General features: G+C 33.7%; 2 protein-coding genes across 3 annotated transcripts; one reads left to right on the top strand and one right to left on the bottom strand.

The window, feature by feature from the left end:
* Positions 1 to 2,411: 2,411 nt before the first annotated feature.
* On the bottom strand, positions 2,412 to 6,251 carry LOC7473621 (cytoplasmic tRNA 2-thiolation protein 2). The gene is made up of 7 exons (XM_002307994.4): positions 5,850 to 6,251; positions 5,405 to 5,753; positions 5,230 to 5,316; positions 4,118 to 4,239; positions 3,910 to 3,988; positions 3,229 to 3,620; positions 2,412 to 2,924 (listed from the first exon to the last, which is right to left on the bottom strand). The coding sequence occupies exons 1-7, from the start codon at positions 6,146 to 6,148 to the stop codon at positions 2,876 to 2,878; spliced, it is 1,377 nt and encodes a 458-aa protein (XP_002308030.4). The 5' UTR covers positions 6,149 to 6,251; the 3' UTR covers positions 2,412 to 2,875.
* Positions 6,252 to 8,564: 2,313 nt separating this feature from the next.
* On the top strand, positions 8,565 to 12,758 carry LOC7473620 (uncharacterized). Of its 2 annotated transcripts, none has more exons than XM_024603154.2 (9): positions 8,565 to 8,741; positions 9,386 to 9,585; positions 9,689 to 9,738; positions 9,828 to 9,897; positions 10,015 to 10,120; positions 10,351 to 10,417; positions 10,658 to 10,733; positions 11,620 to 11,918; positions 12,526 to 12,758. In XM_024603154.2, the coding sequence occupies exons 2-9, from the start codon at positions 9,426 to 9,428 to the stop codon at positions 12,607 to 12,609; spliced, it is 912 nt and encodes a 303-aa protein (XP_024458922.1). In that variant the 5' UTR covers positions 8,565 to 8,741; positions 9,386 to 9,425; the 3' UTR covers positions 12,610 to 12,758. The 2 variants fall into 2 exon arrangements, with proteins under 2 accessions (XP_024458922.1, XP_006381009.1); XM_006380947.3 differs by having other exon boundaries at positions 8,566 to 8,741; positions 9,383 to 9,585.
* Positions 12,759 to 14,292: the final 1,534 nt, after the last annotated feature.

The raw sequence follows: 14,292 nt of genomic DNA, 5'->3' as shown, positions 1-14,292 counted from the left end.
TATATAAGTCACAAGTTGGTTAATTGCTATACAAGTAAAAATCTTATTTTCAAGGAAAAACAAGACATTAAACTGCTACTATAGTATAGTAAATTAAATTGACACTCACTAGAGGATCCCTGTGATTGTGGTTGGCCGCTATGATTAATCAAGTTAGAAGATGAACAAGCCATCACCATGGCATTGTTAGGTGAACAAAATTGATCATCAACTAAAGAGCCAGGGGAAATATAAGCATTGCTATTGCCATTGTTGAGGATATTTGCATCAAATTGCACGGCATTGCTATTGCCATTATGGCTGAGGATACTTGCATCAAATTGCATGGCATTGCTGAGGATATTTGCATCAAATTGCATGGCATTGCTGAGGATATTTTCATCAAATTGCATGACATTGCTATTGCCATTGCTGAGGATATTTTCATCAAATTGCATGGCATTGCTGAGGATATTTTCATCAAATCGCATGGCATTGCTATTGCCATTGTTGAGGAGATTTGCATCAAATTGCATGGCATTGCTATTGCCATTGTTGAGGATATTTGCATCAAATTGCATGGCATTGCTGAGGATATTTTCATCAAATTGTATGGCATTGCTATCGCCATTGCTGAGGATATTTGCATCAAATTGCATGTCATTGTTGTTGCTTCCACGGCTATTTGCAACCAGTCTCATCATGCTATTGTTGATGAACGTACCAGACAGGCCATTATTTTCCTCCATGATTGAAAATAAACTTTTCTTGAAAAAGGGTAGAGAGAAGACTAAGTTAATAGCTGAAATCTGTGTATAACAATCAAATCATGTAAGATGAGAATATATATGAGTGTGATGCAGCAAAACCCGACTAGTACTGGTACGGAAAGGAAAAGGTTTCCTATGTTTAAGGAATAAATGACAGAGAAAAATATTTAATTGTTTCCCTTTTTTGACTGTATATAAACACTGAGCTATAATTACGGGACTGTGCTTATCTTTCTGGCATAAAAATCCGACAATACAAATCAGATTAAAACACAGAAAACTTAAAGAAGTAGTTTAACTGAATAGAGTTTAGATTCCAGGCGTATTGATATGATCACTGTCTAAAACTTAAAATGGGACGTGGGCTTGGGCCCTGTTTTTAATTTTATTTTAATATCAATATGAAAAGAATATATCCGTTTCAGATATTGACTGAATAAGCTTTTTTTTTGTTTTTTTTTTTGAATGTATAGTCATTTTATATGATGAGTTATTAATATGATACGGACTTAATTCCAAATCGGATTTAAACATAACTTCATATATATATCTATATGCTTTGCATATATTTATTATTATTTTTTTTTTATTGAATAATAAATAATAATTGTAAAATAAATATTTTTATGAACACCTGAAATTCAATGGATAGAATATAAATATCAAAATCTCTTACTCAATTGGTAATAAATATGGTATGAATATCCAGTTGCACTGGATACTTGTTTTTTCATCAAACAATTATTTAGTTTTAATTCTTTTCATGTTAAGTTCACGTGATTTTAAGTCTAATAATTTATTTTGGTTTACATGTCATGGTGTATTCGCAATGGCAAAAAATGTCTCTACCTCGAATTAAAGTTCAATAATACAAAAACAAAGCATTTAATTTTATTAATAAAAAAATAAAAACAACAAGGACTAGATTAAACACTTCAAGAAAACCTTTTTTTACTGCTCATGGGGCATAGGAAACTACAATTTAATTCTTGAAGTTGTAATTTCTTTCATTTTTGGTCCTTGTATTTTGAGGATTTCACATTTTAGTTTTAAACTTTATTTATTTTATGTTTCTTTCCCTGAAATTTGAGAGGAAAAATAATTATAAAAAAATAAAAAATGGAAAAAGTGATTGATAATCTATATTAGAAAATAAAAGTATTGTTTCCGTCGTGAAAGAGAGATCAAAACAAGTAAAAATATTTTTAATTTTATTATTACAAATATTAACAATATCTTTATTCCCCGTGAAGTTTGTTTTTTAGAGTGATTATAAGTTTTTTGATGTCTGAAATTGATTTATTGAAATTTCAAGAATGTTTTTAGAGATATTTTCATGTAAAAACATGTTAAAAATTTAATTTTTAAAGTTAAAAAACTGCTTTTTTGTATCAAAGGTGGCCAAAGAGTTAACTAGAAGACACATTGTTTGCCATGTAAAAAAATAAGATGATGACATGTCATTTGTCTATTAAAAAAAAAAAAAAACAAAGGCAACGCGAGAGGAGCAACTATGCTAACGTCACCTAAAAAAATTGTTAAAACCTAATGAAAAAAATTGTAAATAATACAGAATTTCAATTTTTAGCTGCTACTGTTTTGGCTTCAGAACCTTGACATGATATGAAAAAGTGCAACTCATGATGTAGGACAAGGAGTGGATTTCATATGTTACCAAATCAATTTTTTTCTTAATTATTGGTGTACAACAGAGAGTACTCAAGTCTCACCTCACTCTTATCTTTGATTAAGGAACTCCCTACTTTCTTTAGCTCGAAATTGTGACCTCTGATGACAAGAAGATAAGAGGTAACAACTCCTACAACAATAATGACAAGACATGTTTCTCATTCACTACAAGCAGCTTGTGTCATGGCCTCCAGGGAATTACAGGAGCATGACGCTCTTGTGCGTGCCCTTGCCCACAAAGATCACAACTCAGGTCATTTAAGGATATAATTCCAGCTTAAATACAAGCTACAATGTTAGTTCATTTGGGAAGCATGGGATTGATGCCAGATATAGCTGGAACCCAGAGCGGTCTTCCTGGAACTGCCTATAGTATCCAATACCAAATAACCAGTGACGATTAGGAAAAGAGAGAATTCTGAAATTAGGCACATGATTCAAGTTTCATCTTCACTGTCTGAAAGCAAGCAATCTTGAATTTGCCCCCTGCAAGAAGAAAATTTCTTTCAGAATTACACAAGATAAGGAATCACATCTGATGTTAGATACCCAGAGCAGAAATTTGAGAGAACGCAAGGGGGTAAAAAGAGCAAACAGGCCTTTTGCATATAGCCCTAAAACAGAGTCAATATTCTGAACTCTGAACTGTGGCAAGCCAAAGCTGTGCGCTTATACTTGTTTATGCCAGAGCCACCAAACGTGCTGAGAGTAAAGATACTTAAATCCCAGTTATTCCCACGTTATACCTCTAAAAAAGAAAATAATGCTGATGAAAATTGTAGATTCTCACCTTAGCAAACTTAAATTGCTACAATTTCCATGCTTTGCTCTGTCAACCACTTGCTGTGGTAAAAGAGAACAGAAATTCCCCATTGATGAGGGGTCCTTGGGAATTATCTGAAACTGGCAACTTGAACAACAAGCAGCATTAAACCTTGAACTTTGGCAACTCTTGAGACTGCTCAAATTCAAGGAATTAAAATTCTTGAGGGGGGCATTGCAAATGGGACAGAACAACTCTGAAGAAATAGATTCCTTCGTCTTTAGATTGTATCTCTTTTGACGCCTTCGAATAGCCAAAGGAACATTGCAGTTATCAGTTTCAGGAATCCTGTTGAATTCAAATGGAGTAAGCTTTCCAGCTGTCCGTAAAATCGTGCACTCACGAGAAGAATTTTCTTCCTAGAATCCAAAAGGTTTGTCAGTGACTTGCTAGTTAATATTCAAGAAAATCATGAGCAGAAATATTTAAACTAAAATGGAAAAAAGTTCTCTTCTTAAAGAAAGTATGATATTCACGCAAAAAAGAAAGTACTTTCAATGTTGAAAAAAAAGCAGATGTTATCTGCTTCAACAACTCAAGTAACATTCTGGGTACAATGCAAAAATGAACTCTATCAAGCATAAACTCCCACACACATGCACACCAGAGGAAACAAATTTTGTTATGAAAGCAACAGAACTTCTTTACCTGCAAGACATTCACAAACGAAGATATCAAACCGTTGATTCCAGAGGGAGTACTGTCAAACGGTTGCAGAGTCTTTAGACTGCCCTGCCAGGATGAACCACCATTCAGTAGTAGTCTAAATAATTTTACACCGATTATATATCTACAGAGAAAATTAAAGGACAAAAGAGAATCCAGTATGAAATAGCTGAAAGTTTGAATCACAAACCCATCAAGTTGGCACAACAAATTCAGCTCTTGTGAAGTACAGTCACGAAGTGGAAGCACTACTGGTATCTCCCACCGTGCATCAACATATTGTATATCTGCTGATAAAGAATATCCCTGGCCCTGTTAAAAACAATGAGAAAATTAATAAACCGGATATACAGAACATGGATTCATGAAAACAAGGCCTGCAATGAAAGCATTAAACATGTTTTTACTTCTATGCCTGGTTACATTGATAGAAAGCACTGTGACACAACCTAGCTGCTGGAATGTGTTATTGAAGTAGTATGTTTTCAGATCGTTCACATAAACTGACTATTCCCCATGGTCGTATGTTTTATGCTTTGCAGCCAACAAAATTCTGGACTATGTCTGCTAATGTTAGCAGTGCAATGAAAATAGATTTCATGAAAATGAAATCTGCGATAGAATGAATGTTTGTGTCATTGATCCCCATTCAAATAAAAAGAACATGGAAAGCTCCAACACCACCTCATTTTCCCACCTTTCCATTTGTCTCAACATGGCCTTGCCAGTTAAATCAAGTGGTAGATTTGTGAAGGTGATCAATTCATAGAACAGAAAACCCTTGGTAGAAGGCTTATTTGAAATTGCTTTTGGAATGCCTGTTTCTTCTAATTTAAACATATAAGGTGTCATCCATATCTATAAGGTAACAATCTATAAAATTCCAACTATAAGTTATGTTCCTTTAGAGATACTACAACTCCTCAAGCTAAGATTTGCTTTATGATTTCAGGACAGACAATCCATATCAACATTATTTCAAGAATAAGATCAATAGTTTTGGGTATCATAAGACTTATCCAAAGTATGTAGTAGCAATTTTTATTATTATTTCCAATGCGACAATTCACCAGATATTACTGCCTCAAAAGTGCCTAGAGTGTAGAACGTGTGTGCCGTGCTATTCTTTCTTTTGATCTGAAATTGCATCACTTGATAAAATAGCACCAATGTCCCTTGATTTCCATTTTATAGCCCATTTGCTACTCTATAGAATTCACCGCGGAAGATAACTAGTATATCTATATGATTTCACACTCATGGACCTTCAGGACTTCAACTTTAGGCTATTGAAAGACAAACCTTAACAGTTGCTGCAAGGACATGGCAAGCAATCCTTGATGTACATGATCCTAGAATAAGTCTGTTGTATCCATTTTGAGATGCAACCTACAGAAACAACAAAAAAATAAAATAAAAATGTGCATGTGATTCTTTATTTTACAATTGACGTTCAACATCACATCTAGAGTTAAACCATTTGCAAAGCCAACATTCGCAAATGCAGCAGAAGATCTTCTTTCCCAGTGGCATCATTAACAGCATCTAATAACTTTGTCAATCTATCCTTCCCATCACTTGAATCTGAAGCGTAGATATTTTCAATTGGAACAACATGCAGCTGTTTTGTTGGTGGGGCTAGATTTGACACGACCGATCTCATATCCTGAATCGCTCCATCAACTTTATCAGAAGAAACTGGATAGACTGCACTTTCATCAATAAACGCTACTCCAACACCAAAAACTGGCAATGATTTATCCTTACTTGCTTCAAAATTCTTTTGTGCTCTATCTTGCAACCCATGTACAAACTGTAGAGCTACCCTGAAATCAAATAGAAATATGAACGCGCAGTTTAATAAAATAAAATAAAAAAACACACCCATGTATTAATTTACAGAGGGAAAAAAAAAGGAAAACCTGGAGGAAGGGCCGCCAGAGAAAGCAACAAGAACGTTATCAGAAGGAGAAATCATGGCCTGAGAAGTAACAGCAAGCCTGAACTTCCCATAGATATTACTTCTAAAGCAATCAGCACAAAAGCGTGCTTCATCACCAGAAAGAGATCCAGGAGTGATGGGGCTGTTGGTCTTGCACTTGAGGCATAAATTATTAGAATTGTTGGCTGCTGCTAGTGGTGGTGGTGGTGGCGGTGAGTCCGATACTTGGTCACCGTTTTTGTAGCAATTGGATTGGCAACCTGAGGAATTGCAAGACATTGTTTTGTTTACTTCGGTTGTCTGTGTTTTTTTTGTTTAGGAGATGTTGAACAGCGGAGTTGATTTAACTGTTTTTCAGGTCCAAAAGAGTGTGTAGGGTTTTCACCTTTGTTGTTCATGTGAAACCATAGTTATCGGACCAATGGGAAAAGAGCCATACGTCAAATCATGAATAATTAGATAAATTATTTTTATTAAATCTATTGTATTGCTTGTGATTGTAATAATAGTTATTTTTTGAGGTGTGTTTTGTTTTAAAATATACTAAAATAATATATATATATTTGTTTTTCATATCATCACATCTAAAATCATAAAAAAAAACTTAAAAAGAAATTTAAACAATATATTTTGAATGCAAAAACAAATACATTAAATGCCTGTTACTTTTCTTTTTTTTCTTTTTTGGTTTTGATTTAATTATATTTAATAATTTTATTTTATTTTACAAGATTAATATCTTATTTAATTTAAATAAAAACTTTAATTGGTTTAAGCATCTAAAGTTTTCTAAATCATTTAATAAATACATTAAGTTTAGGTTGAGTTTTTTAAGTTAAGATTTTTATATTTTTATTTTAAACTCTAATTGAATTGTAAAAAAGGATATTAATAGATATTTTTTTAGCTTATTTTCCTACTCGAAAATTATATATCCATTCCAGAGTTTTGAAATCTGGCCCGGTGGTCGACCTGGCTCAAGACCCGGGTCACGGATTTTGACCGGGTCACTCGGGTCAATTCTCTTTTTTTAACTTAAAATGACATCATTTTAATAAAAAAAACAAAAAAATCAACGAATTACAATCGGGTCTTGTTGGGTCAACCGGTCGAGTCATCCTAGATCGTGACTTTCTCTATTTTTTCTTAAACCCAGCCTGGTTCCAATCCCGGGTCCCGGATCAATTCGTCGGGTTGAGTTTCAAAACTATGATCCATTCTTTATAGTTACATCAAATCTATCTGAATTTATGAGATTTTCTTGAATTTTAATATATATATAGAATTTTTAACAACAAAAGGTAGAAGGATAAGTTTTCAAATTTATTAAAATTTAGCATTCTTTGTGGTTTTGAAAGCAGTATATTAATTTATGTGAGATATTAAACTAAATACAAGAAAAAAAACTAGAAATCAATAAAATAATAGACAATTTTGATTTTTACATATGAACTTTGTAAGAGGTGAAAACAATATTCAAATTAAAATTTCAATAATAATAATAATTTTCATTGAATAAGTTTTCTATAATTTGATTGATAAACACATAATTATATTATACAGTTAAGATAATAGATCTAGCTCGCATCAGTATGAAGAGGATTAAGAGGGTAATAAAATAATTATTATTTAATTGATCTTAGCACCGTATTATATCATACTCGTATATGTATCTTATATCCACAACTATGCTTTACCATAGGTCACCTAATAAATAAAAAATATCCATATGAAAGAACACATAACATAAAGCTCAAATCATGTTATTAATAGCAACGAATTAAGGAGAGGAAATCACTGTTATTATTCTCCTACATCATATCATTGCTTATTGAAATAGAGATTTTTTAATTTAATTTTTTAATATTTGATTTATTAGAGGTTGAGTTTTATAATTTATTTGAATTTTTTTATCAAGTTATTTTAGTATCATGATCCGAGTTAAGGGTTTAGTGGGTTAACCTGGTTAATTTAAATTTAAAAAAATAATTTTTTTTCTATTTCATTCTTCAATAGTTTGATTGATAATTAAATTTTATAATTTATTTTGTTTTGCTTTTTATAAAGCTATTCTATTATAATAATTCAGGTCGCAAACTTGATGAGTTAACCTGATTGACTCAAATTATTTTTTTTTGTTATTTTTTTCAACTTTATCCTTTAATATTGAATTGGTTAGGAATTAAGTTTCATAATTTGTTTTTTATTTACTTTATATGAGGTTATCCTAATCTAGTGATTCAGACCATAGGTTTGGTCATTTAACGCAAGTTAACTTAGGTTAATTTTTTTTTAATTTAAGATTTTGAAATCTTATCATTAAAAATTGAGTTGATTGAAAATTAAAATTTATAATTTGATTTAATTTACTTTTTATATGATTATATTGATCTCAATGACTCGAGTTGTAGATATGATAGATTATCTTGAGTTAATGCGAATTGATTTAATATATTATTGTTTCAATATTTTTAAAAAATATTATCTTAAATTTTTTCAAAGTTTTTTAATAATTGTTTATCACTCGTCTATGTTATTTATAGAATCTTCATACAATTTATTTATTATTTTACTAAAAAAACATGTTATAATGTCTGAATACTTTTTTGAAAAAAACTTAATATCACCTATAGCGTAGCATGAGTAAATAATTTAGTTGTTACTATTTATTATTATTATTATGGAAGCTCATGTTTTAATGGGTTGGGTTGGTTTTGACAAACAAGACCTATAAGGACTTAGGGCTTCCTGGTTTACGAGCTAAAACCCCTAACGGAAAAATAAAATCGGCTAAACCTCTGGTCTCCGTTTGCCGAAGTACACAGTTGACACTGCTCTCTGCTCAAGTTTTAACCTTGATAGCTAACAACAGGTATCAACAAAAGCTATAAGCCTATGTCAGGGATTTCTCTCTTTGATCATTTTTTCTTGTTTGTTAATTTCATGTTAAAAGAATAGAAAGTAAATTTTGGGTTTTCATTTGTTTTTTTTCCCTTTTCTTTTGATTGGTTTTGCTGGGTTTTGGCAATGGAGAACGAAGAATAAGAAAGCTGTGAACTTTTTTTTTCTATTCTTGTTCCATTTTTTTGTGTTTTTCACACTGCTGCTTAGCTCCTTAACAATGATACTGCAGCCTATGCTAAGAACCTGAACTTAAATATGCTTTAGTGTTTTGTTATAAAAAAAATCATTGTTTTTGTATTGGTGTTCAATGCTTGTTCAAATAAAAGGAACCTGGGATGTCGGTATGCCGTGTTTAGTGTAAATTTGAGTATATATGAACTGCTTCGGTTTGGTTTTGTATTGATTCTGGATAAATTTGAATTCAGTGCTTTGTGTTTTGTGGGATTATTTAGTTGGTTTGAGTGGCTTTTTTATTTTAGTTTTTTTATCTTTGATGAATTTTTGAAAATATAGATAATCTCGGTTGCTGGACTTACGGGAGTGTTTAGAAAAATGAACTTTGATAGGTTTGTTAATTTGGTTCTATGTTATTGGTTGCCTTTCATATAGAAGAGCCAAGGGAAATTGTTGGAAATAAGTCAAACAAAATATAATGGGGGTGCCAGATGCCTCAGGGGACTTGTCATCCGAGATGGAGGTGGATGCTTTCAGACGCCTCTTCCCTCTTCGCTATTTTGAGCGTCATCTCTCAGAATCTATACGCCCCGATGCGAGGCCTCTTGGAAGAGCTAGAGATACAACATTAGCCCTTGGTTGGTTTAACATTGTTATTCTTAGTTTTTCTCATCCTCACCTGCTTAGCTAGATTTTGATTGTATGACCTTGATGATCTAACTAAACATTGTTAATATGTAGGGGCTGTTGCATCTGCTCATGGGTCAGCATTGGCAAAGATCGGTTCAACTGTTAGTCTCTCTCCCTCTCTCATTTGTGTGTGCAAATGTGCTTGTTTGAGTAGTTTGATTCAAAGACATGTAATTTGTTTCTTGCACAGACCATGTTGGCTGCCATAAAAATGGAAGTGATGACCCCTTCAACAGAGTCACCGGAAGAGGGCTCCATTGGTTGTTACCCATGAACCATGAATTTTGTTTTCTTCTCTTTTTTAATTTGCATGCATATGTACCCTTTCTTTTCCAGTTTGATTTATAGGATGCCAATACATTAATCTTGTTATTCAGCTATTGATTTCCACATGCCCCCAATCTGTTCTCCAATTGTTAGACCTGGTAGGCCTGCCGAGGCTGCACCTGTGATATCAAAGCAATTATCCGATACCATATCAAGGCAAGTGAAGTCTTTCCTTTGTTATCCTTTTCTGGTACAGTTGATTTTCCCCTGATTGTGTGCAGAGATGTGTGTCTTACCTAGGCCTCGCCTCTTAGCTTCCTTGTGTTGGATAAAAACTTCTGTTAGCTTATTGAAATCAACTTGCCCTGTTTGTTTTTACTGAATTCATATTTTGTTCAGTAATATTCCTAGTTTGACACACGTTGTCTGTCATTGGCTTATTACAGCTCTGGCATGATTAATCTAAAGGAACTGTCCCTGGTCAGTGGAAAAGCTGCCTGGATGGCGTACCTGGTTAGTAGTATTGGTTTTTCATTGTCTTCTTTCTTCGCATTTGGCTTCAAAATTAAGGCAGTCGCTGCCTATTTTTTCCTTTTTGATCTTTCAAAATCAGAAATGCTTTTAATATATCTTGGGCTTTGATTTTTTTTTCCTATATATTGTTCCACATAAAAGTTAGCTTTTGCTTACCTTGACAGGCTAGATATATGTTTTCTGTTGGATGAAAAATAAATATTATTATGTCTCCTGCAGGACATTTATTGTTTGGATGCTGATGGTGCTCTTTTTGATGCTGCACTACTCTCAGCTGTCGGTGCCTTCTCTCATTGTAAGATTGCACCCTTTCCATGTCCGTTTAATTCATGGCCTGTTAAAGTGAAATAAGGAATAGGCTTTAGAAATCAGCGTTCTTGCCTATAGTACACATATGTCATTCCGCGACACATTTTTCTTTGTTCATTTACTGTGACTTCGCTTTGCATAGACATTGGAAGATTGAATTAGATTCACTTTGCATATACTATTGAAATTCATTGGGCTGGATGCTTTCTGTTTGGATATGGTGTCCGGTTCTCCAGTGGTTTAAAGTTCTTACACTCTTTGAATATCAGTCACTCAAAAAAGTTGGAGATTTAGTGAAAGTCAGTTTAGATATGTAAGAATAGGTTTCAAAAGATCCTTGTTCTCTTTCTGAATAGAATTTGACGAAGTATGCCCAAATAATTATGTGAAGGAAAGCCAGTTTCTTGTGAATATCTTGCGGGCCTATAAATGTCAATCATAGTGATCATAATTCTTTGATGATTTGAAATCATCTGATCCGGTTGGATGGTTCAAAATAATTTGATTTAAGAATTCTCTGTAGCATTATATTCCAGATAATTTCCAACATGGTATCAATGGGTTCTTACATATTTGGTGTACAATAACCCTTGCTCACTTTGCTAACCTCACTAATGACAAAAAAAATGTGTAGTGATACCCGGTTTCACTTTTTTCTAGTTATACCAGCTATTGTAATTATTACCAAGGCAAAGCAGCAAAGGTAATTTATTGCTTTTTTTTTCTCCTTATGAATTCAGTCCAAGCTTGAACACTCTATAATCTTAGTTTGTTTCATTGAATGCGATTTTAGTACAAACTAAGCTCTGCTTGCAATTAATATCTTTTATCTGCAGCTGCCTTTATTTATTACAGAAGCTTAATATGTGCAGTGCAAATCCCCATAGTTTCCCTAAATGATGATGGAAAAATAGTACTCGTATCGGAGGAAGATGATGGAACAAAATTGGAGGAGGAGCCTGTCAACAAGGAGAAGAGGAAGCTCACACTGAGCAGCATTCCATTTTCATTGACATGCATACTTCACAAGAACTACATCTTGGCAGACCCAACTGCAGAAGAAGAGTCTATTATGGAAACTCTTGTAACGGTGGTTTTGGATTCATCTTCCAGACTCGTGTCTTTTTACAAGCCAGGTGGACCAGTTCTTGCCCAGACATCAGCTGTCCAGGTTAGTCTCTGCTTTTGAGAATATACATTGATGGTTCCTGAAATCAAATTTAATGTCAAAGAATCCATTCAATTTGTCGTTATGATAGGAAGCAAAACACTTTGCAAGTTATTGCCTGGCAGTCTGTTCATTTGAACCATGATAATTGAAGCAACATTCATATTCAGTTGTTTATGTCGTGATAGATCTGTTACCACTATTCTGGGGAGTGGTGTTGACCTGGTGATAAAATTCTTGGATTCAAACTCAAGTCTTTTAAAGGTTTTGAAAAGTTTTGACTATTGGGATTTGTGTGGAAAATTGAAATTTTAAAATGGCTTCCCCTTCAAATGCCAGATCATTTTCAGAGTTCTAATCCTCAACGCAAGTGATGCATAATGAGGTAGATTTGTTTGAAATCCAATGTGTTAATGACAGTATGCAAGAGAAGATAGGCAGGAGTTGATATACTGAATGCTTGGATAAAAGCTAATGGAACTTTCTAATATCTTACAAGATACATTCTAGTCATTCGATTAGAATTCCTTGTATGGTTTACACTATCACTTGTTTTTGTTAAGACTGATATATGTAACGCTGACAAAGAAGTGGCTTGCTGTGGTTGCAGGATTGTGTTGCATTGACTAGGCAGAGAGTGAAGGAACTTCAAGACATTTTAGATGAGACCATTTCTGGTATGGAGATTGACTAAGTTTCATTTAGGATGTAGTAGTTCTACGGTTTAAAAAATACAGTGTTCATTCTGTCTTCTTACTATGAAGCAAGTATTTCTGAAAAGAGATTTTGGAGGGAAAAGTAGTGAATTGTTACTTGCATCAATGGAAAAGCTGGTTTATCGCATTTTGTTCTATCTCTATCACTCTCTGCAGCAATACTAGCTAGTCAATCATAGTAGTGGATGTCCATAGCTTAGATTGAGTCACAGCTCGCAAGATGATCGAATAGTATCTTTTGGGAGGAAAAAGAACTTTCCTGCGTGTGTGGCCAGGTAGACCAATTGGTACGTTAGATTTGTTTTGGCAGCATACTCTGTATTCCACACTTTGAAGGCAATCCCCCCCTTCCTTCCCTGCTTCTAGAACTTGAAACCACACTATTTCTTGACTTGCACGCGGTGTTTACCAAAACCACTTGGATTGACGTCTTGATTGCAATTTACTACCAAGTAAAAACCCTTGACTGTGTATCAGACAGTCTCCTGTAATGTGAGCTTTCTCTTTGTTTTTTTTTTCTTTACTTCATTTTTTCCCCCATCCATTCATCAATTGACCAGCTATGTAATACGAGGATTGCATTTATCTCTAAGCAGCTTCATGTGTTGAAAGCCACAGTTTCTTAAATGGAGATTAAACATTTCTTCGAATTAAATTCAAGGCTGATGACCTTTGAACCTTTTTTCTTTGAATTATCGGATAGCTTGATTGATGATGGTCGCTGTTAATGTGTGTGAAATGGTATCTGGCTCATTTATTGGGATACTTAATAGTAGTGTTGCATGTGAGTTGATATAATGGGACGTGAGGTTTAATTTCAATTATGGCCCTCCCAAGAAGATCCATCGAACCAATGGCTAAATGTAGACTTGTCATGGCTTAAATTGACAACGTATGGCAATCATGGGCTGTGCCTCGCAAATATTGGCTATGGAATTTGGTGTTTTGTTACAGAATGCAAGTCTTTGATCGGAGAAACATGTAATTTTCTTGAAGGAACAATAGCAATCCTCTCTTCCAAGCTTTGTTTGCATCATTGTAGCGAAAATGCTTAAATTGGTTGAGATTTTAAAAAGAAATGAGGGCTGAAAAGCAAATGATTGACAGCCTTATATGAGAGTTTTCTAGTATACAATATTACATGAAATATTGGTGATTTAATGGCGTCCATGTCCACTTCTTTTCCAAGAAATCTCAAGTTTCAGTATTCTTTTCTTTATTTTCTTGACAAGAAAATATATGTGACTCTCAACCTGCTCAATTTTTAATCAATGAAATCTCTCTGGGGACTTTTTATTGAAAACAAAAGCATAATGTGCGAAGACGGGAAGGGTGGAAAGAGGAGGGAGTGACGACATGGATGGCAACGTAGAACCCAGTATTTACCACAGCTTTTTTTTTTTTTTTTATCCTGCTGCTGTAAGTAGTAGTCTGATACCATGGGCTCCCACCTTGTCCTTGTATCCAAAAGATATCTTGCATCAATCATGAACAAAAGATAGAAGGACAGAAGTTCACTTGGCCACAAACTAGGTTACCTGGCCCCATTTAGGTCACAAAAAAAATATCATTTCTTTTTCACAGAGAAACACAAACTCAAAATGAAGAATCTGTTACAAGGCAAGACAAGCCCCTCTTTTTTACAGTGCAAGGAAGAATCT

This window comes from Populus trichocarpa, chromosome 6 (assembly GCF_000002775.5).
Source record: "Populus trichocarpa isolate Nisqually-1 chromosome 6, P.trichocarpa_v4.1, whole genome shotgun sequence".
NCBI classification, from domain to species: Eukaryota; Viridiplantae; Streptophyta; class Magnoliopsida; order Malpighiales; family Salicaceae; genus Populus; species Populus trichocarpa.
The sequence above is the reverse complement of the archived record's forward strand: the minus strand, read 5'-3'. Positions and strand labels throughout refer to the sequence as shown.